The sequence below is a fragment of the Prunus mume genome, linkage group LG1 (genome assembly GCF_029339155.1).
Source record: "Prunus mume cultivar Tortuosa linkage group LG1, ASM2933915v1, whole genome shotgun sequence".
Taxonomy (NCBI): domain Eukaryota; kingdom Viridiplantae; phylum Streptophyta; class Magnoliopsida; order Rosales; family Rosaceae; genus Prunus; species Prunus mume.
In genome coordinates this window covers 14,331,155-14,349,986 of record NC_142698.1, presented here as the reverse complement: position 1 = coordinate 14,349,986, position 18,832 = coordinate 14,331,155, and the positions used below count along the sequence as shown (strand labels likewise).

The window sequence follows — 18,832 nt, the reverse complement described above, 5'->3', positions numbered from 1 at the left end:
TGAGAATGACCATATGAAAATTGGCAAATGGTTGAAATTGGTAACTGTTAATGAGCGACATTGGAGAAATGATCATTCAAATATAGAAAATCAACCGTAAAAGTAACTGCTATTAATCACTAGGGTTATGAATCCCTTAAAAAAGAGAATCAAAAGGCATAAGAAACGAATATTAATGGAGTCCAAATGGACCACTTGGGTGGCCAATTGGGTGGTTGATATCAGGTGGGGTGATGTAAGAAAGGTTGAAGAATCGAAATAGGTTGGTAGGTAGTTGCATTGGCATGCAATGATGCATCAGAAACTGTTTGCAGGAAATCTTTTCATCTTTCTTTGGAGGCAGTGCCAAATGAAATGAATGGACGTTTCCTTGTGTCTTATGGTACAGGTTGCGTTTGGCAGATTCGACGAGACACTCGTTTTACTTATCATATGCTGGCATGCTGCTACCAATTTGCAGTCATCAGGCATATATAGGTCAGGCAGTCAGTCAGTCATCCATTTGTTCAGAAAGTAAACAAATAAATAGCCCTCTTTTGCATACAATTATAAGAATCACATTCGAAATAAAAATGCTTGGCTTCTTACACGAACTTCTCATTGCAAACAAATCACAATTATTTTTCATGTATGCCGAGTTTTTTTCTTTTTTTCTTTTGTGACTTTTGATAAGTTAGTTTTACCTATCTCTCAGTCTGTGATTTGATTTGAGAATGAGCCAAATCAATGTTCAATAGATTGAAAAAAAACCCAGCAAATCTATCACGTTGTTATTGTTGACGATCTTTGCATGAATCAGGTCAATAGGGGAAAATGGACTTCACTCGGAACATGTTTGCATGAATTCTCAGATCAATAGCCCAATTTGGCCAGAGCTCATAGGCCCGTCGCAAACAGCTAACACTTCAGCCCAGTGTGGGAAGCAGCTAGGGCTGGGTGGAGGAGTGGAGAGCCATGTAACATCCACATCCACTTGAGAGTCTACCAACCAGTGTATCGGCTCAAGTTGCAACCGGCCCTAACGACGACCTTCGAGAATCTCAAGAATCCACATGGTGGCATCTCAACTTCCTAACGGTCTTAAGTACTCTTAGGGATTGACATATTACTATCCAAACATCTATATAATGAGAAATCTTAAGTGTAATCAGTTATATACAACTATGTGTCTATCTCTCTCATCACGTGATATGAAGGAGACACTCCATAAGTATATATAAACATTGATCAAAGAAATCTTTCTCACAAATAAGGAGTGGATCTCACTTGGCGCAAGTATATATGATTTGTTCTCTCTCGAATCTCCTACCTTTCATTTCCGATCCGCGATAAGTCTTTCTTACATTATGGAGTTCATGCCTAACTTGACTGTCAAAGAGTTTCTATTCCTTCAATTGTATTTAGGACAAAAAATATTTACAGATGCATCTTTTGTTTCCATTAATCGTACCAATTATTCATTGTAACACTAATTCTCATATCATATATATAACCGATTCATCTGAAGTAACATAACAATGATTGATTGCACTTTGCTCACAAAAGAAAACCAAACTCTGTTCCAAAATGAGTGGAAAACCAACGGGTTGTGTATACAATTTCCCTACTGCTAGGCTGCTATCTGCTGGTGAGCTTCTATGGGGTCACTTTTTCCTCAGGAACTTTTCGTTTTTCAGTTCCCAAATAATAGTAAAAATACAACGAAGGGCATTTGGCCCCAAAAATGTGCTCAAGACTTGCATATAGTTTTTGCGAAGCTGTAAGAGGATCTCAACTATACCTCTTTTTGGCTTCACTGTACAAAATAACTCCAAGAACAGTGAGAGCATAGCCCACCATCCCCATTAACGACACCGGATTTTTAAATATCAGAATCGAGACAACCACAGCAACTGCCCCTTTGGCATTCCCCAGCACCTGGAGGGTCAAAGCGCTGGTGTGTTTGGTGACGAGGAAATTGGTCAAGTTGACGAAATATGCCAGAGAAGAATTGAAGAAGAGGTACCAAATAAGTTTGACGTCTTTTCTAGCAAGGTCTATTGTGATCCCAACCACATTTTCCTCCATCATCAGGGTTGCAGGAAGCAAGCACGTTACAGCGATTGGCGCCATGTACAGCAGCAAGTTCATGGAGTTCAGCCTTTCCCTGGAAAATAAAAAGTTTGGAATTGTGCAAAGACAAATTATAATAAAATTGTGATGCAAAAAGGAACAAGGAGAAAATTGTTACCCTTCAGAGGAAAGCAAAATTTCCTGAAGTACCGACTTCAATGCCCTTGCAGCTGTAGCTGTAACACACATAATAAACCCAAAAAGATGGAAGCTTGGTTCACCCTGCAACCAAATAAAAGTTTATGTGAAACAGAGGATCTCAATAGGGCATTCACGATTTCAATCTCCAAACAAAATCCAATTGCAAGTCTGCAACTTTATCTGATTACATGTTAATTAGTACAAGGTTAATACACAATGAAAAATTAAAAGGCACATTTGCATTCTACATGATCTAAATGACAAGGTTAATTTTACAGATAGTTTAACATGTTATATTGTTACATTGTAAATGTTAACGAATTTTCGCATGATAAATTGTTAGATTAACAGTGTGACAACATATACGATTAACAAGACGAGATTTTTCATTACATAGTTCTTTAAAAATTTTAAAAAGAAGGCAGCACAGATGAATAAAATAGGAGAAGAAATTGGATTACCCCACTAGCAATGATGACACCTGTAACAACAGGAATGAGGGTGGTGTAAGTAAGCCAGGCTTCCCTCTTCTTGATGATAAAAAACGCAAAAACGGCGGTAAAGAAGGGAGTGGTGGCGCCAATGGCCTGATTAAACGACACAGGAAGGTACCTCAACGACACGTTCCCACAAACGACGGAGAAGCAGAAAACGACACTGAGCCCCGAGATCTTCGCAAACTGTACCTTGGACTTCACGGTCTGCAGAGGAACCACCTTCATCAGAGCTATGGCGATGTAGCTGAACAGCGTACAGGCTGTCATGTGGCAGAGGGTGAGGAAAATCGGGTACTTGAAGCCGTAGTTTGTGAGCAAGTACTTGTTGAGGAGAAGAACGCCGATGTTGGAGCCGTACCATGCGACGACCATGCCGATCGTCGTCCATGGGATCGGCGCAGTCGTGGGTTCTTGAGTCATAGGTTGTCGGAATTACAGAGAGATATAGAGAATTGAAAATGAATTGAATTTGCAGAAGGTGAAGGGTTGAAGAAGAAGGGTTCAATCAAAGGCGCGAGCTTTGGGAAACAGAGGAAAGATAGTTAATGTCGTAACGGTAAACGGGTCATGCCAGTTTCATGGTTTAGCGGGGCCCACATAATGTGGGACAGGATTTTGTTGTAAATTTCATCGGACGGTTGATGTCGGCAGTAGGATGTTTTTTTTCAGGTTGTTGTCAGCTTGAATTTGTTGAAAATGGTGGAATTGGACTAAAATGCGCAGCATTTAAACGACCTTGCTTGGAGGACCTTTCAACAAAGAAGACAGTGAAAGAAGCAGAGAATAGTATTAATTGCATTGTAATTAACTTCTAATTGAGATTAAGATGTGGATTGCCGGCCTCAAATTCCTCAAAGACAACGTTAAGCCGGCAAACCTTGGTTTGGTTTTAGATTTGTGACTTTTTTCATTTGGTTTTATATTTGGCTACAAATGGATACCTTAGACTTGCATTAGGACTTGCCAAATTGGGTTAACAGCTAAACCAATTACTTGCCAACTATTTGAATTGGTTTTTCCAGCCAAAGTCAAAAAGGAGAATAAAAGATGAGAATATATCTATCAATCTCCTAAAAACAAGACAGGAGGTTTCAAACTGAAGAAACTAGAAATGCAACAAAGTATCAAGATAATGACTACATTTGTCCATTAACTACTGTCTAATGGTAATAGTTACTCTTGAGGATAAATTTCTCAACTTTGGTTCTAGGAGCTGTAAATTGGTAACTTAATCTGTTGAATGAAAACAAAAATTAGATATAGGGGAGCGCTATTAGCACTACCTCACGCTGTATTGTGCTGCACTCTTTTTGCAGCAGTACAATTAAGCCTCGTGAGAAGTGTCGTTTAGAACTCCCCATAGAACATGGCTATCAGGTCTACATGCAGCATGTCGCGCCTATGCCACTACAAAAGCACTAGAGGAACCTGTGAAATGGCGAATCGACCCAAAAAGCGCCTTTGATGCACCAAAATGGCTTATCCTGTACACACCTGAAACTGCAGTTTTTGGGATCCTCCATTCTATAGTTGCATGACTCTGAGGACTGAGTTTTTCAGGCCTTGACCACTTAAACTTCAAGCAAAAATCATCATCATCATAGGCCGGAACCCATGTCTTCTGGTCCTGCAGAATCTCAACCAGTGCAAATGTGCCTTCAGTCAGGAGGTCATTCCTTGGGCAAGCAGACCAGAAGGTGGCTGTAACTATGTCACCCCTCTTGAAGCTGGAATTTGGAGGGACATCAGTTTTAACATCCCCAAATTTAACACCAAAAGAGGTTGTGTCCAGAACAACGGGTGTTAGTAGGCTGATTTGCTTGTCAAGGAGGTCGGGGGGTGGTGGGCCTGGTTCGACAGTTTGGCCATTGATAAGAGCTGTTGCTAGTTTCTTGAACTCTTGAATGTAAGCTTCAAGTGTGTGCGGTCCATAAAGAGTGGATGCTCCCTGAAATGTGAAAGAGAATTAGAATTACAAAAATTCCCAAGTCTGGAGGACTTACATAATGCAGCTTAACGGACAATTTACCAGGTGATATGAAAGACTAGTAAGAAAGACAATGTAAGATGAAGGATGAGTGACTCGAACCTCGTATCTCTGCACTTTGTACTCTTCAAAGGTGGTAACATACTGTGAATATGTATTTGTTAGCCCGGCAATGACTACATGGACATTGTTGTCAAATTCTTTCCTACCTCCAGAGGTAAGGACCCTCTTAACAGCATCACGGAGACGCCTTCCAGCCATAGTTGTAAATTCTGAAAGAAAATAACCAATATTATTAGAAATACATCCTGACTTGCTGTGAATAAAGATAGAGTCCACCAACAGAAAAAGATGATATGAAACTTCTTTAGGCCAATTCCTGCTCAGAATATAGGAAAATCCTCTCGAGCATTCAGTACAGTGGGGAATAACAAAGTTAAGGGCATAAGTGGAATATGATAGGTTTGCTTTCACCTCCAGGTACAGAGAGAATGACAAGTTGGCCAATTCGCAAAATTTGAACTGGTAGTATTGATGGCTGCAGTGCAGAAATAATTCAACATATGTCCATCAGTTCCACATCAAAATTAAAAGAAAACTAATGATGCGGAAAAATTATCTGCAGATATTACACCCCACAAATGAATATCAAATTTCTTGAAGCATCAATCTAAAAGCCTAGATAAAAGTTACAATGGCTTGCACCAGAAGTTATTCTCACTAACAGCATCACGTATTGGCCTGCGGCCAGAACCATCAAATACTTATTTGTATGTCAGAAAATCAATTCCAAGGATTGCAAGTAGGTATTTGTTAAGAATGAATAAAGTACATTCACCAAGTACATTCACCAACAAAATTTTTGAATTACACAGTATATTTGATGTATGGAATTTTCTGACAATGCCATCGTCTTTGATGTTGTAAGTAAGCCGAGTGATAAATATGCTGTGTTGCACTGTTTTATAATTCTTCACAAGGGATAATTTACATGCAGACCTCAATGGATGTCCCATGGAGCATTCAACATGTCCAGTTCTTCCACAAACCACTGTTACTCATAGGCTATTTTGATATAAAAATTGAAAGCCAACATACAAACTTACTGCCCAGTCATATGGTTCCTTCATTTCCCCAGTATCAAGTAGAATAGGCTTTGGATGCTGGCAATTGACCTGCTCTTGGTCCGGTGCTTTCAGAAAGTCCCTTACCAATCTCCAGAAGGCATTTCCCTAGAGAAGCACACAAGAAGAGAATCATCACTTGAGCTATTTAACCAATTAAGGTTCTTATACGAAGAAGGGTCAAACATGCTCCAGAAATTTCTTACCTTGTCATCTCCCTGCTTGAAATCAAAAGCTCCTGGCCCATCAGTGGTTCCAGCGGCAAAGGCAAACCCCATGGCAGCCGGGCAAGTTTTCACCACCTCATTAGCCCCTCCAACTTTAGGAAGTGAGACCTCAAGGCTTGAAAAATCTATGTATGCATGTTGGGATCCAACCTTCCCTTTCAGATTCACAGTTGCTTTGTCAAACAGTTCAACAGCTTTTCTGAATTGCCTTTCTCCTATTATGCGAGTACTCTCAAATTCATCAGGGTAACTGCCAAATGAAGAAAAAAGGGTTTATTTTCAACCGAAAAACGAAAAAAGAACAAATGTTTAAAACCACATATGTATCATATATTTGACCATTGTATGAAATCCTAAAGAGATTGTAGAAACATGTACCCCGGTCCTCGGCCATAGCACAATTCATTTTTACCATTGCAGGTACTGTGATTGAAATCACATGGAAGTCCAGTGTCTATGCAAAATGCACCAAGAACATTTGGGCTTACATCACCACAATTTGATTGACAGAATGCAGATACAAATTGAGGCCTTTCAGTTTTCCTTAAGGCATTCCTAACCCGTCTTGCAAAACTTGAAAGCCTTGTCACGATTTGTCCTTGAGAAGACTGAAAGGAGGCGGCAAGTTTCATCAACTCATTTCCTGTTCCAAATGTACTATATGTTATTAGAAGGGAAGAGGCTTGAGACAGTCTACATTAAATCATAGACACAAAGATTTCAATTACCATTTCCATTATCTTTAGGAACTAGGCTTGAGACTCTTCTGGGGACTTTGCCAGTACCTGATCTATTGGAAGATAGACCATCAAAACCTCTCACAACACCATGCCGTTCAAACCAGTCCTCCATGAATCTAGCGGCAGCTCCTTTGTTATCCCCACTTATCAATGAGTTTGTACGACTCATGGAAGTTCCATGAGTTGCAAACCAGTTAAAGCTACCAACCGCGCCCCACTCCTCATCTTCAAATTTTATGAGAGTCATTTCTTTATCAACATCAAACTTATATTTGCTCCGCTCTTCTGCAGGATTGCTGAGATAAGCACTTGGACTACGGTTCACACCAGCATCTAAGAGCTCTCCTATGAAACCATGAGGACAGATTAAAATAGCTTCAATTAGGGAAGCTACTCAATATTCATATATTTATATAAGAAGGGTTCAATTTATATTCCAAAATTCGGCTTTGGAGAAGATCAAGCAAAGTTACAAATGGTCATTCAAGGATATAATAGGTAAACAAGTTACAAGAATAGAGTAATTATGAGTCAGTTTTCTTACCTTTGTTCACAAAAATTGACCCAGGACGAAGGTTTTCATGAGCTTGGATTATGCTTTTCTCAATGCCATCAACAAGAACATCAAATGACTGTCTTACAAATCCAAGAGATGTAACAATATATACAACATATTGAAGGTAGCCCCCAGGCCCAGCATGAGTGTGAATCCCACTAATTGCCACATTCTTCTCTGTATAAAGCTCCCCATACCTTTCACACACACCCAAAAAAAAAAAGGAGCAAAATCTCAATAAGAAAAAACCAAACTTTTAAATCTCAATGAGTAAAGAATCGAACTTTTTAAAGAAATAAGAAACGTCTAGTACCAGGAGGGTTCTGTACCTCACTTTCAATCTCTCAATAAGTTTAATTGTGACAATTTGGGAGGCCATGCAGGCATCAAGGTTCACGAAAACTACACGGTTGCCCTGCTGTTCTGCTACAATAAATGTACGAGCTCTGAGCCTGAAGTGAATCCCAGATGCAGTCTGCTCAGCATTTGCATAACCCATCATATTAACATCAGCAGCAGGACCTGTTATGTCATAACTTCCAAGGCCAATCAAATAATTGGAAGCTGATGACGAAGACCCCTTAACATTTTCTAGTACTACCAACACCAACAGGAAAACTCTCAACAGCCATATGGTATGCTGAAGGGAAAACATCTCCTCCTTAGCCTTGTCCTGTGAACTGAGAAGTGGGAAATGCTTCTTTCAATTCATTCTTTCCTTCACTCAAAATTTAAACTCTAGAAAAAGAAGAAGAAGAAGAAGAAGAAGAAGAAAGTAGATGTTTAAACTTACCTTGATGAATGAGACAACTTCAATTTTGACAGAGAAAGTAAAACCAAAATCCAAAAACAGATTTATTTAAAGAGAGACTGTCGGGTGCTTTTACGAAGATGAAGCCTCTTCGTGTCATGTGGGGTATGGAAAGGAAGGCAATGCGCGATTTTTGAAAGAAGCCATAAACAGAAGTCGTTGAGATTTTTTCTTTTTTTTTTTTTTTTTTTAAAGGAACTTTTTTATTGAAATAGACGATAATAAACTAAACTCAAAAACACAATACTGGTGCTAGGAATTGAATCTAAGACTTTGCCTATGAAGCAATTACTCTAAACAACTAAAATAGCGGTTCCTCTGCAGAAGTGGTTGAGACTTGAGAGACTTTGAGAGCTGCAAGATTAGGAACCACAACTTCTATTGGCGCTATTACTGAAACGCACCGCTATATATATATATATATATGCAAACCGTCGGCAAGTTTCTGAAAGCGAGTGGAGACTCGAGAGTGAAAATGTTGAGCAATTTTCAGCTGAAATTGTTTTTATTGCTTTGGTGCGCCAAGAGAGCTCAGGAAGTAATGATTGCAAAGAGCTAAAAAGGAAAAGCATGTGGCGCAAGAGAATTCGCAGATCAATGTGGATGCGTATAGGACTTGAGTTGGTAAAGGCAGTGATGAGCGTTGTGGCTGTGGTGGATATGAGCACTGAGAAACCAACCACCCCACCTTTTCTCTTCATTGTCCTCCATGCTTCAATGGAGAACAACATAGTCGATCTACGCGACGCGTTGAAATTTAATGGCATGTTTACTTTATCCATAAGGGGTATTTGAAATACCGAGCTGCCGAAACTGCATTTTACATTTTCATAGTTCCACAACACAACATCAAAAGGCCTAGAAAGGCTCTCAATCATTCATCATCTGTACCACGGCTGCGGAATAAATACCCAACTACCCACCGATGGGTTTGGCAGGCACTGATATCAACCGAGTCCTAGGTGGTATCATATCAACCTTCCTCTATACTCAGGACTTCTCATTAGCGCTGTTTTCTGTCCAATAACTGCGCCTATGTCTACCAACCGGTTACTGTTCAACAGTGGTCAGCTTGGCTCAGAAACTGACCGTTACCACTACCGGAAGTTGCGTTTACAAAACAGATGTGTCTTGCTTCATGAGTCAAGGCTCCTAGAACATAACATCGTACTTTTGACAACAAATGCCTCGTACATTTTGGTGTTTTTTTCTAAAGGAAATACACGCTTAAATAACATGAGATAATTCTCAACCAAAAAAAAAGTGCAGATAATTGACGCTCGAATGGAAATAAACATAAAACGAGTTTCACAAGGTGCATATTCAAGGCTAGCAACAAGCATCTTAATAAATGTCTCACGTTCCTCAGTACAATAACATTTTGAAAGTCTAAACACGATTCTAAATAGAGTAAAATCAAAACTTCAAATGCTTCACCTCCAATCCATTCCATCATCTACATTTGCCACATACCTGCAAAACAAACGAAAATGCGGTGACTACAAGAAACGGCAAAGTGCAAGTATCAAAGGCAATTAGTTTACTCTCACAATAATGAAACCCAATCCCACAAAACTATCAGTCCTTAAGGAGACATCCTGGGGATTAATCCACCCATTTGCATAAAATAACCAAATAAATCGCATACTTGTGAAAACAAGTAGAGGAAGAAAATGCAACGCTGCTTTCATTCATAATCTCTGTTCAATGGGTATTTGTTTTATAGAAAAACAACATATATATCTAGTTGAGCAGTGGATGATTGTTATATTAAGCTCTTCTACACACAAAAATCTACTCAGGAAATTTGTTGGAAGCAACAACGCAATAGAATATGGACCATAATAATTGAAATCGCAATGCACCAAAACTGATCATTTCATTTGTTCAAAAACCAACTAAATTCTCAAACAAAACACTCAAAATCATAAAAGGAAAAAAATAGTGGTACCTCAAATGTTGCTGGGATACATGAAAACCCTGACTCTAGCTCCCTGTTCAATTAGCAAAAACAGCTCAATCAACAAATTGAATTCCAAATAATCACACCAATCTAAGCAAAAACAGAAGATTCAAGCTTTCATAAAGTAAAAACTTTACCATGGACTTTGGGGGAAGATTGGACTTGAACTTAGCGCGAACGACGCCACTGTTACCATGAGGCCTAGAGACCTTGCCCCAAATGCAACGGTAGTGGCTGCCGTTCTTCTTCACCTTGGCCTTGTATATGTACGCCAAGCGCTTACCAGCGTACCAGGCCACCTCTTCCTTAGTGTTCACATTCTCGATCTGAATCAGCGACGCACTAGGATACTGATTCGACTTGGACCTGTAAAAAACCAAAGCCCCATGTCAAAAATTCAAACACCCTTAGCTTCAAGCCCAGATAAGAAATCTATGAACTTCGTTTCAGTACCTCTTGTATCCAAGAACAGTTCCTCGCACATAGAGTCTGCGAAACAATAAAAAGTCAGAAAAATTGAAGAAAATTTAAGTTTTCTTAAACTAGTTGAAGAAATTAACAATATGGAAGTTGAAGATTTTGACGACCTGATGCGCTCTCCTTGGCGGCCCTTCACCATTTTCGAATGAGCTACGTGCCTCGGGTGCTGACTGCTGGTGTTTTAAGGAGACGGAAACCCTAGCTGAAGACGGAAAGATTTATATATGGAGAGAGGAGGTATATGGTGTGAGCGAGTGCAATATTCAATTAGTGTACTCGGCCAATGTTATTTTTGGGCCTATTGGGCTTAGGCCCAGGCCCAATTATAAAACTTTTAGTGGTTCGTCCTTTCCCGCTCTGTACTGTAGACCCAATTCGTCTACCGCAACCACAAACCAACCCGTCAATTCAATGCGATAGTTTTGTTTGACTCGATTTCATTTCCTTACTGGCGAAGCAAAAATCCGCCACACCACACTATTATTTAGTCGATCGATCTCCAACTCTTTTCTTCCTCACCCGCATTGAAGAACAATGGAGGAGCCTCTGCTTTCTGGTAAATTTTACTTCCCAATTGCAATGCTCTTCAATTGCATAGATTTGAAACTTGAGTTTATATTTCATTTTTATTGATGTGTTCTTTTGTTGTTTTGTTCTTTTTTGTTTTTGTGTCGGTTGCCATTGAGTGAAGAGCAAAGAAGTGAATTGGGAGAGAAGGGGAGTGAGAAGTGGAGCTCGTACCAGTACGTGGGAAGAGCTGGCTCTGTGATTCCGACGGCTTCGTTGGCCGGAACTGAAGTCAGCGTTGAAGAGATAAGGTCAGCGGCTGCTGATTCTGATCACTACCCACCTTCTATCCATGCCGCTTTGGTTAGTTCGCCGGAGCCTGATCCTACTGGTAAGCATCTTCTTTTTGTGTGTTTATATCCCAATTATGCTTTTTGCAACCTGGGTTTTGCGTTTTGATTAATAGGTACTAGGTAGCCATCATTTTTTTTAGTGAGATTTCTTCCAAAAGTAAACACTTTTTTTTATCTGCTGTTTGGCCGCTAAGAATGAGTGAAAGAACGAACTTCAAGGTCTATGCTTTATAGCTTTGGAATTGTTTTGAGATTGAGACCGGGAAAGCTTCCACTCAGCTGATTCCTCTAGGACAATATGGCTGAGTTGATTACATAAAATGTTGGACTAATCGATTTTTCCCGTTCTTATTTGGTTCTCTCATCGGGCAAAAGAGGGTTACAACTTAAAGCATTGGACTTTTAAACCAATGATCTTTGCTGTCTGCCATTATTGTCATCAGATGTATTGTGATGGATACAAATTGTGATCCCTTTTTGCAGAGCAAGCTGTCGCATATCAAGGTGGATATGGAGGAGGTTTTGGTGGCACCACAAATGAACTCCATAGGTACGTTTTAGGCTCATAAAGTGCTAGGGAAAGTCAAGCTCCTAAGTGAGAAGTTCTACTTAACTAGATAACTTCGTTCATTTCAATATGTTTTGTGCGCCTATTACTAAGGGATCATGTCTTGAATTGGCTGGTGGAATGCGCCACAGATTATAAGGACTTTTAATTCATTATTGTCTATCTTGCTTTTTTGTTTCTTTAAAAATGAAAAACTTGGAAATGCCTGATAATGATGCTGAGGTTCAGGGGCATGAGTTTTAGCTCAAGTGACATGGGGTAGGGTGGGAAAGTGGTAGGTCTTGAGTTCAGAGGGGATCTCCAAGCCCTTCCTCTTTTTCAGGCAGGTTTCCCCTTGTCATTTTTCTAAACCCTAACCTCTTCCCTCGTGCTCAAAAGATTTTTCTTTTTTGTTTTCTTCAATTTGTAACTCTAACCTTTTTTTCTTCTTATATACTTGTGTAAATGTTTATATTAACCATTTTACTAGTCTGTGGAAACTTCTTGTGGCAATTTTCTCAAGTTTAACATTGTAGTGTGATAGAAACTGCGTTCCCTTCTTAATTTTCTTTCTAAACAAAATATTTATGTATAGGCAAATACTGGATGAAGTAGAGATACGAGAGTTGCTCATTGATCATGTTGGCCATCGATGCTGTTGGGGAAGTCGTCCTGCACGGACCTGGAAAATTCAAAAAGTGGAAGATTGCAACGTTTATGTGGGAACACTAGATACTTTCATTGAAGAAAGGGAAACCATCAGAGAAACAGAGCCGAACCTTGGTGGCAAAATTGATGGAAAGGATAAGGGACCAGAACTTGGAATCTGGGAATTGGATTTAAAGTCTCAGTTTCCTGTTTTGTTTATACCTTATAAAGAATCTCGGGAGATAATTCCTCATTCTGAGTCCATTGAAAAATGCTCAGGTAAAGATTCCGGAACTGTGGAGTTTGCATGGTCAATGAGGTTGAAATTTTGACTTAATAAATGTTCCAATTTGTATTTGTATAATTCTCTTATATATTCTCTTGTAAGTACCTCCTTATGTTCTATTTCTTCTTTGATAATTTTTGGGTATCATCTAGGGACAAAATCGTTCCCATAGCTTTATTTAAAGAAATTTTTTTTGTTGTGATCTAACAAAATGTTCGAAAAGATTTGCAGGTTGTGCAGGACGAGGAGATTCTGTGTGTCCTACATGCAATGCAAATCAAGAACCTGGATTTTACAAAGAAAATCTGATGACTCAGTGTTCTGCTTGTCATGGAAGGGGTTTAATTGCTCATAAAGATGGATCTGACTCCATGTGAGATGCTTATGTCTGCCTCATCTAATTATAAATAAAATTGTGTTCTAATCTGGCTTCTGCCTGTAATATGAGGGCCATCCAATATAACCTTTTAAATTTCGTCCTTTATTCAGCATTAGATATTTTAGACTTTTAGTGTATGTAAATAATGGAAGCAGAATAACTTGTAATTGTTGAAACAGGATGCCAATTACTAAAATACTGTATTAACTGGTGTGGATATTGTCTATGCAGATGTGGGAGTTGCAATGGTAAGGGAAAGATCCCCTGCGCAACTTGTGGATCTCGCGGTCTAATTAAATGTTTGACATGCCAAGGGAGTGGTTCTCTTTTGACACGCAATGTTGGCCTTGTTAGATGGTATGCACAGTCGTTTGTGATAATAAATTTCCATATTATTGTCTATATATGGAAATATTCCCTATCATTTCAGAAATTTCTTTGCCATGTATTTGGAAATGGTTTCTGGTTGTCACATGGAAATGTTCTCTTTTTTCTGCTTATGTAACATCATCCTGCACGAAAATTCATTATGAAGTAAAACTATAAATTCCATCGCAGGAAGACACTTTCAACTAGAAAGGTGAGTGCAACAAGCGGAGCAGCATCTGTTCCAGATGAGGTTTTCCACAGAGCCAAAGGAGTCCAGCTGTGCAACACCCAGGCATATCAATGCACTCCAGCCTTTTTTGCGGACTCTTTCTTTCTTAATCAGTTCTCTTCCGAAGTCATTGCAGACAGAGCTCCTGTACCTCTCACTGCAAGGGTGATAAGTGAGAGGCACACCATCTCCGTTGTGCCGGTGACGCGCGTCACCATGGCTCATCGTAGCCGGTTGTTCAGCTTCTACATCATTGGGTTTAGCAGGGAGGTGTACTTAAAGGACTACTATCCCGCCAGGTTTTGCTGGGGCTTTTGCCCTTGCCTGGAGTGGTTGAAGTTGTAAGTGCGGCAGATTGTCATCTTCAAGAGTGCACAGTTGTAATTTGTTTTTCCTCCTACCATATTTGTGAGTGTTTTGCTCGTTTTGGTGAGAATAAAATACTGGTGCTGCTGCATGAGAGAGTGGAATAAAATACATACGTGAATAAATAATATTTGTGGTTGATAATAATCCATGAGGCGTTGTCAAGTTCTTCAATGATTTCCAAATGGAAGTTGGCCGATCTCTTTCTGTGAAATTAGTTATTTGTGCCAATATCGAATTAATGGGAACTTTAACAGAACTCTTTATGTGGAGTTTTTGTTACTTTGTTCAATCAGTGGCTTCAACATGAAGTACAATTACCCAGATAAAGCTCATGACAGATTTGAGAAAAAACATTGTTCCTTAAATTACCAAGCAAACAAATACCAAACATGGCAGAACCTCACAAGTGTCCTGTGTCTCCCGTATGACTGGCACCAAAATCTGTATGCTGTCATAGGAGAAGAATTTGCATGTCACGGTGATAACACTATTTTGTTATCCTCAACCGATCGCACATTCCATGTTGAAAAGTTACCACAAGGTGGCAGCATTGGTGAAGCCAATCAAGGCGGTCACTTGACCCTTCTCAACATTTTGAAAACCTTGTATTTATCTATGTTATCTAAGTTGTTTTATAGCTCTATTTACTGTTGACCCTTCTCGCAAATGTAAATTATCTACAATAAACATGAATATGATTCATATTTGTTTGCATGTCTTCATATGTCATTTATATGTGTGTGCCATGAATTTTATTTTATTTTCTCATTCTATCTAAAATCAACTTTTGATACTCTTTTATTATTTTTAGGTTGCTACAATTTGGGTTATACTTGCTAAGATATTAAAGTTGTGATATTAAAATTTAATAATTATAATGAATTCTTAAATATATTTTCTTATAAAAATTTAAGTTTAATGTAATTATAAAGTTATTTAAAGTTGGCCCTTCTTGATAGAACTCCTAGTTCCGCCATTGAATCGCAGGATGTGATTAATTGAAAATAGCAAAACAATGTTATTCCCGTTATATTTTTCACGTGTCATAAACTTTGCTGACATGGGGCATGCATCATGCATGGCTTTTTGCCAATATAAATGTTCTGTTTTCTTTTTGGTATATAAAAATTGAGTTTGGTTTGGAATTTGGAATTTGGACCATAGACCATGAGAAGAGAATAATCTTCCACCACTTCCAAGTACAAGTGTCCCAATTCAACCACCACTCTCGCTGTCAAAGCGTTGAAAGAAAAACACTAATTCGTAGGTTAGTGGAGGCCCATTCCCCCAACTTCACAGAGTCACGCATGTCAATTAGTACAAGTCGATCGATTGGCCAAACTTGAAGAATTCAGTGGACTTGCGGTACCGCCTAGATCCACCCAAAATATATTTGCTAGCCGTGTGGACCCTTCTAATTATTTGATTCTCATATGGTATGATTGGATACACAATCTTATTTTTTAAGTCATTAAATGAGCGGGACTGAAAAAAATACTACTCAAATTCAAGCACTTTGAAAACATTTCAGGTTTCTTGACTTGGAAAATTGAAGCAAAACAGGCATGGTTACTTGAATTTCACTATAATGGTTGAATAATAATATATCCAATTTGACTTGCATTTTGTTGGCCGCCCTACTTTTATTTTTCTTAGGTCATGGAGCAAGTCTTTAGGCAATTATAGCTAGGGCATAAAACATTGGGTACCCATGTAAAAATAAAATGATTAGTCTCTTATTATATAACTGTTTAGGCATGATCTCCGCCACAATCATCTTATAATGCATTGTTACCTTCCACTAAATTTCCACACCATAAAAAAATCCACTGAAATTCCAATATTTCTCTCCCCACGGACACTCCCAACCACATTTTCCAAGACACTCAAAATTCGTCTAGGACCTTTTCCACTTAGAATATACAAAATTAAATTAAATATTCATAATTTATCTGGTTTTATTCTAAATATTTTGGATATTTTAGATGAGACCAAAATGATTCGATGATATTCATCCTAAACGACAGGACGTGCTTAGCTTTACACTCGTTTCCGCGTTGAATTTTAAACAGTGCCCTCGCAATCTCACATCTGATTGGCGCCGCACTACACCCTCAAAATCCGCACCGGCAGCCACCGACTCATGATACCTCATGGTCCCGCGCCACGCATCACCGTCCGATCCCCAACTTCATCATCACAATAAATAAACCAACCGCTCCGATTTCATCCCAAACAATAATTGTCGCCAATCAAATCCAACGGCTATAAAGTCAGAGAGGGTCACATCCTGTTCCAACGGTTAGATTTATCAGGTGCCGACGCGAGACGGTACGGTAATAACTTAATAAGAGACGAAATATGATTGTGTCTGTATGCGAAGCTGGGACTCGTGACTAGTGCCACGTGGCAAGTTGAATTTATCTGTACATAGGCGGGAATGTCAGTCAGACGGCTACGTTCCGTGTTCTATGATAAAGCGACAGCGAGGCTGAAAACGAGAATCGAGGAACGTTCCAAAAGGTTGCAACAATAATCTTGACGTACTGGATTTTGCACGGCAGAGAGTTTATGTGTAATGCCCATAATACCCTTTATAATTAATGGATACACACCCAACTAACTAGTTGTTTTTGTTTTTGTTTTTTTGTTTTTTTTTAATACAAGCGTTAGTTTAAATTTAAAGTCCTCTCAATTAATCGTCAACATGTCCAACAAGCCTAACCCCACACACATACAAGAAAATTGTTTAGTCATTTAAATTTTAATTAAGGAGGATAAAATATTTAATACTTAATACATCGTTTAACGATAAAGCACAATATCAACCTAAAAAGACATAATCAACTAAAATATCCAAATTCATCAAGAAATTTCAATTGCAAATAGCAAGGAAGAAACAAGAAAATTAGGTCGAAATGGAAAATAACAAGCCCAATAAGCAAGTAACTTGCTGATTGAATGTAGACAAGTTTACATGATTTGGCAGAGTGTGAATTATTGTGGTGATTTAATAGATGAAAAGCTATCGATGCTAATTGAAGAAGGACATGATAAATCGTATTGAAAGTTGAAACGCATGCATCTCCACAAAAACCATAAACTTTTTAAGGTACATAGCATGCATCTAGCTGACGAGTCTCTGATATTTTTGCAGTGGATCTTCACTCAAACTATAAAACGGTGTCGTAACGAATACTAGTCTATCATGTTTGGCTAGACAGCATAAGTAAACTAGAAAGAAGTAGGTTTCTTAGGCCAAAAGTCACTAAACCATTTTGATCACACATTTGCACATGGGAGAAAAACGAAAACGTAGGGTAGAGGTCATATATATAAGTTGCATGATGAGAAATGTGAATGATTGAGTGGACTCCCTCAAAGTACGAGGCTTCTTAATGATTTGATTCCATAGGGCTGGTTTTCATGCCCATTTTATGTAAATTGTTATAAAGGAGTCAAGGGTACCACATAACTTGAAGGCATTGACATGTTGGATTGTAACTTATAACCATATATACAAGTGAGCGATGAGTAATGTGTGTGCGTTATTGTGGAGTTGGTTATATACGTGAGTTATGATGTAAATATAAACAAATAAAACACTGTCATTATTACATTATTTGGGATTTAAGAAGTTGGTATGTTCATCCGAAATCAAATCCAAGTTTCATGAATTAGCCCTCATCCCTAGCAATCAACATACTAATGGAAGGCAAGTTATCAACTCATATTAGCTAGCACAAAAATGCTTCACTTTGGAGTGCGCTACAATAACAAAAGAAAAAAAACTACCAGTCACTACACGCCAAAATAGTCAATCCCATTATCCTTCTCCTCAACAAAAGTTAATTACCCGTACGGCACTGTTGTTTTATAAATTTGGCTTTTATGATGAACTTTAAATAATAATAATAATAATTACAAAGCCGCGAATTGGATTAAGATACATGGAAGATTAGTATAAAATATTAGTGAATTATATAAACGAGCTAATGACCAAACCAAAACTAATAGTGTGATATTGTATCATAGCCATGTTAAAAATTGTCCTACTACAGCAAGGGACTCGTACCTCAAGTTGTTAAGAGCATTTACTTATGCACTCGAAGTTCAAGATTCGATTCCCTCTTTTCCCGATATAGCTTATATCAGAAAAATGACCCTACACCTTTAGATGCCCCCATTACCCAACAAAAAAGAGAGAAAATTTAGCATTATAGGTATTTCGAAACTACTATTGGGTGTCCATCTAGTACAACTACCCTCATCTTTACTTGACCCCTAAAAAAAATTAAAAAAATTAGGGTTACGAGAAAAACATTAGAAGGTGAATTAAGTAACGTAATTTTTCTTTGCCAAAAAAATAAGAAAAATTTTCTTCTAATTTTTAATTTTTGTGGACATGAAAAAACCAGGTGGATTTTGGTTAAGCACAACAGACGGTGTCTTAATCCAACTGATTGAGCAAAATACCATTTTGATACTTCACTAAACAAGAAAACAG

At 38.5% G+C, this 18,832-nt stretch overlaps 4 protein-coding genes across 4 annotated transcripts; 1 reads left to right on the top strand and 3 right to left on the bottom strand.

The window, feature by feature from the left end:
* Positions 1-1,531: 1,531 nt before the first annotated feature.
* On the bottom strand, positions 1,532-3,322 carry LOC103338328 (putative sugar phosphate/phosphate translocator At3g11320). Its single transcript, XM_008241526.3, has 3 exons — positions 2,715-3,322; positions 2,231-2,334; positions 1,532-2,146 (listed from the first exon to the last, which is right to left on the bottom strand). Exons 1-3 carry the CDS (start codon positions 3,168-3,170, stop codon positions 1,771-1,773), a joined length of 936 nt encoding a protein of 311 aa, XP_008239748.2. The 5' UTR covers positions 3,171-3,322; the 3' UTR covers positions 1,532-1,770.
* Positions 3,323-3,806: 484 nt separating this feature from the next.
* Positions 3,807-8,587, bottom strand: LOC103338337 (Neutral/alkaline non-lysosomal ceramidase). Its single transcript, XM_008241538.2, has 10 exons — positions 8,178-8,587; positions 7,714-8,064; positions 7,373-7,581; positions 6,817-7,173; positions 6,467-6,731; positions 6,068-6,338; positions 5,844-5,969; positions 5,212-5,275; positions 4,840-5,009; positions 3,807-4,698 (listed from the first exon to the last, which is right to left on the bottom strand). Exons 2-10 carry the CDS (start codon positions 8,037-8,039, stop codon positions 4,150-4,152), a joined length of 2,337 nt encoding a protein of 778 aa, XP_008239760.2. The 5' UTR covers positions 8,040-8,064; positions 8,178-8,587; the 3' UTR covers positions 3,807-4,149.
* An 872-nt stretch (positions 8,588-9,459) lies between these two features.
* LOC103338348 (large ribosomal subunit protein eL33w) lies at positions 9,460-10,868 on the bottom strand. The gene is made up of 5 exons (XM_008241550.2): positions 10,746-10,868; positions 10,612-10,647; positions 10,296-10,524; positions 10,147-10,189; positions 9,460-9,668 (listed from the first exon to the last, which is right to left on the bottom strand). Exons 1-4 carry the CDS (start codon positions 10,775-10,777, stop codon positions 10,148-10,150), a joined length of 339 nt encoding a protein of 112 aa, XP_008239772.1. The 5' UTR covers positions 10,778-10,868; the 3' UTR covers positions 9,460-9,668; position 10,147.
* Positions 10,869-11,037: 169 nt separating this feature from the next.
* LOC103338358 (chaperone protein dnaJ-like protein) lies at positions 11,038-14,469 on the top strand. The gene is made up of 7 exons (XM_008241561.2): positions 11,038-11,194; positions 11,330-11,536; positions 11,982-12,048; positions 12,641-12,972; positions 13,211-13,352; positions 13,590-13,715; positions 13,917-14,469. Exons 1-7 carry the CDS (start codon positions 11,173-11,175, stop codon positions 14,299-14,301), a joined length of 1,281 nt encoding a protein of 426 aa, XP_008239783.2. The 5' UTR covers positions 11,038-11,172; the 3' UTR covers positions 14,302-14,469.
* The last annotated feature ends 4,363 nt before the right edge of the window (positions 14,470-18,832 follow it).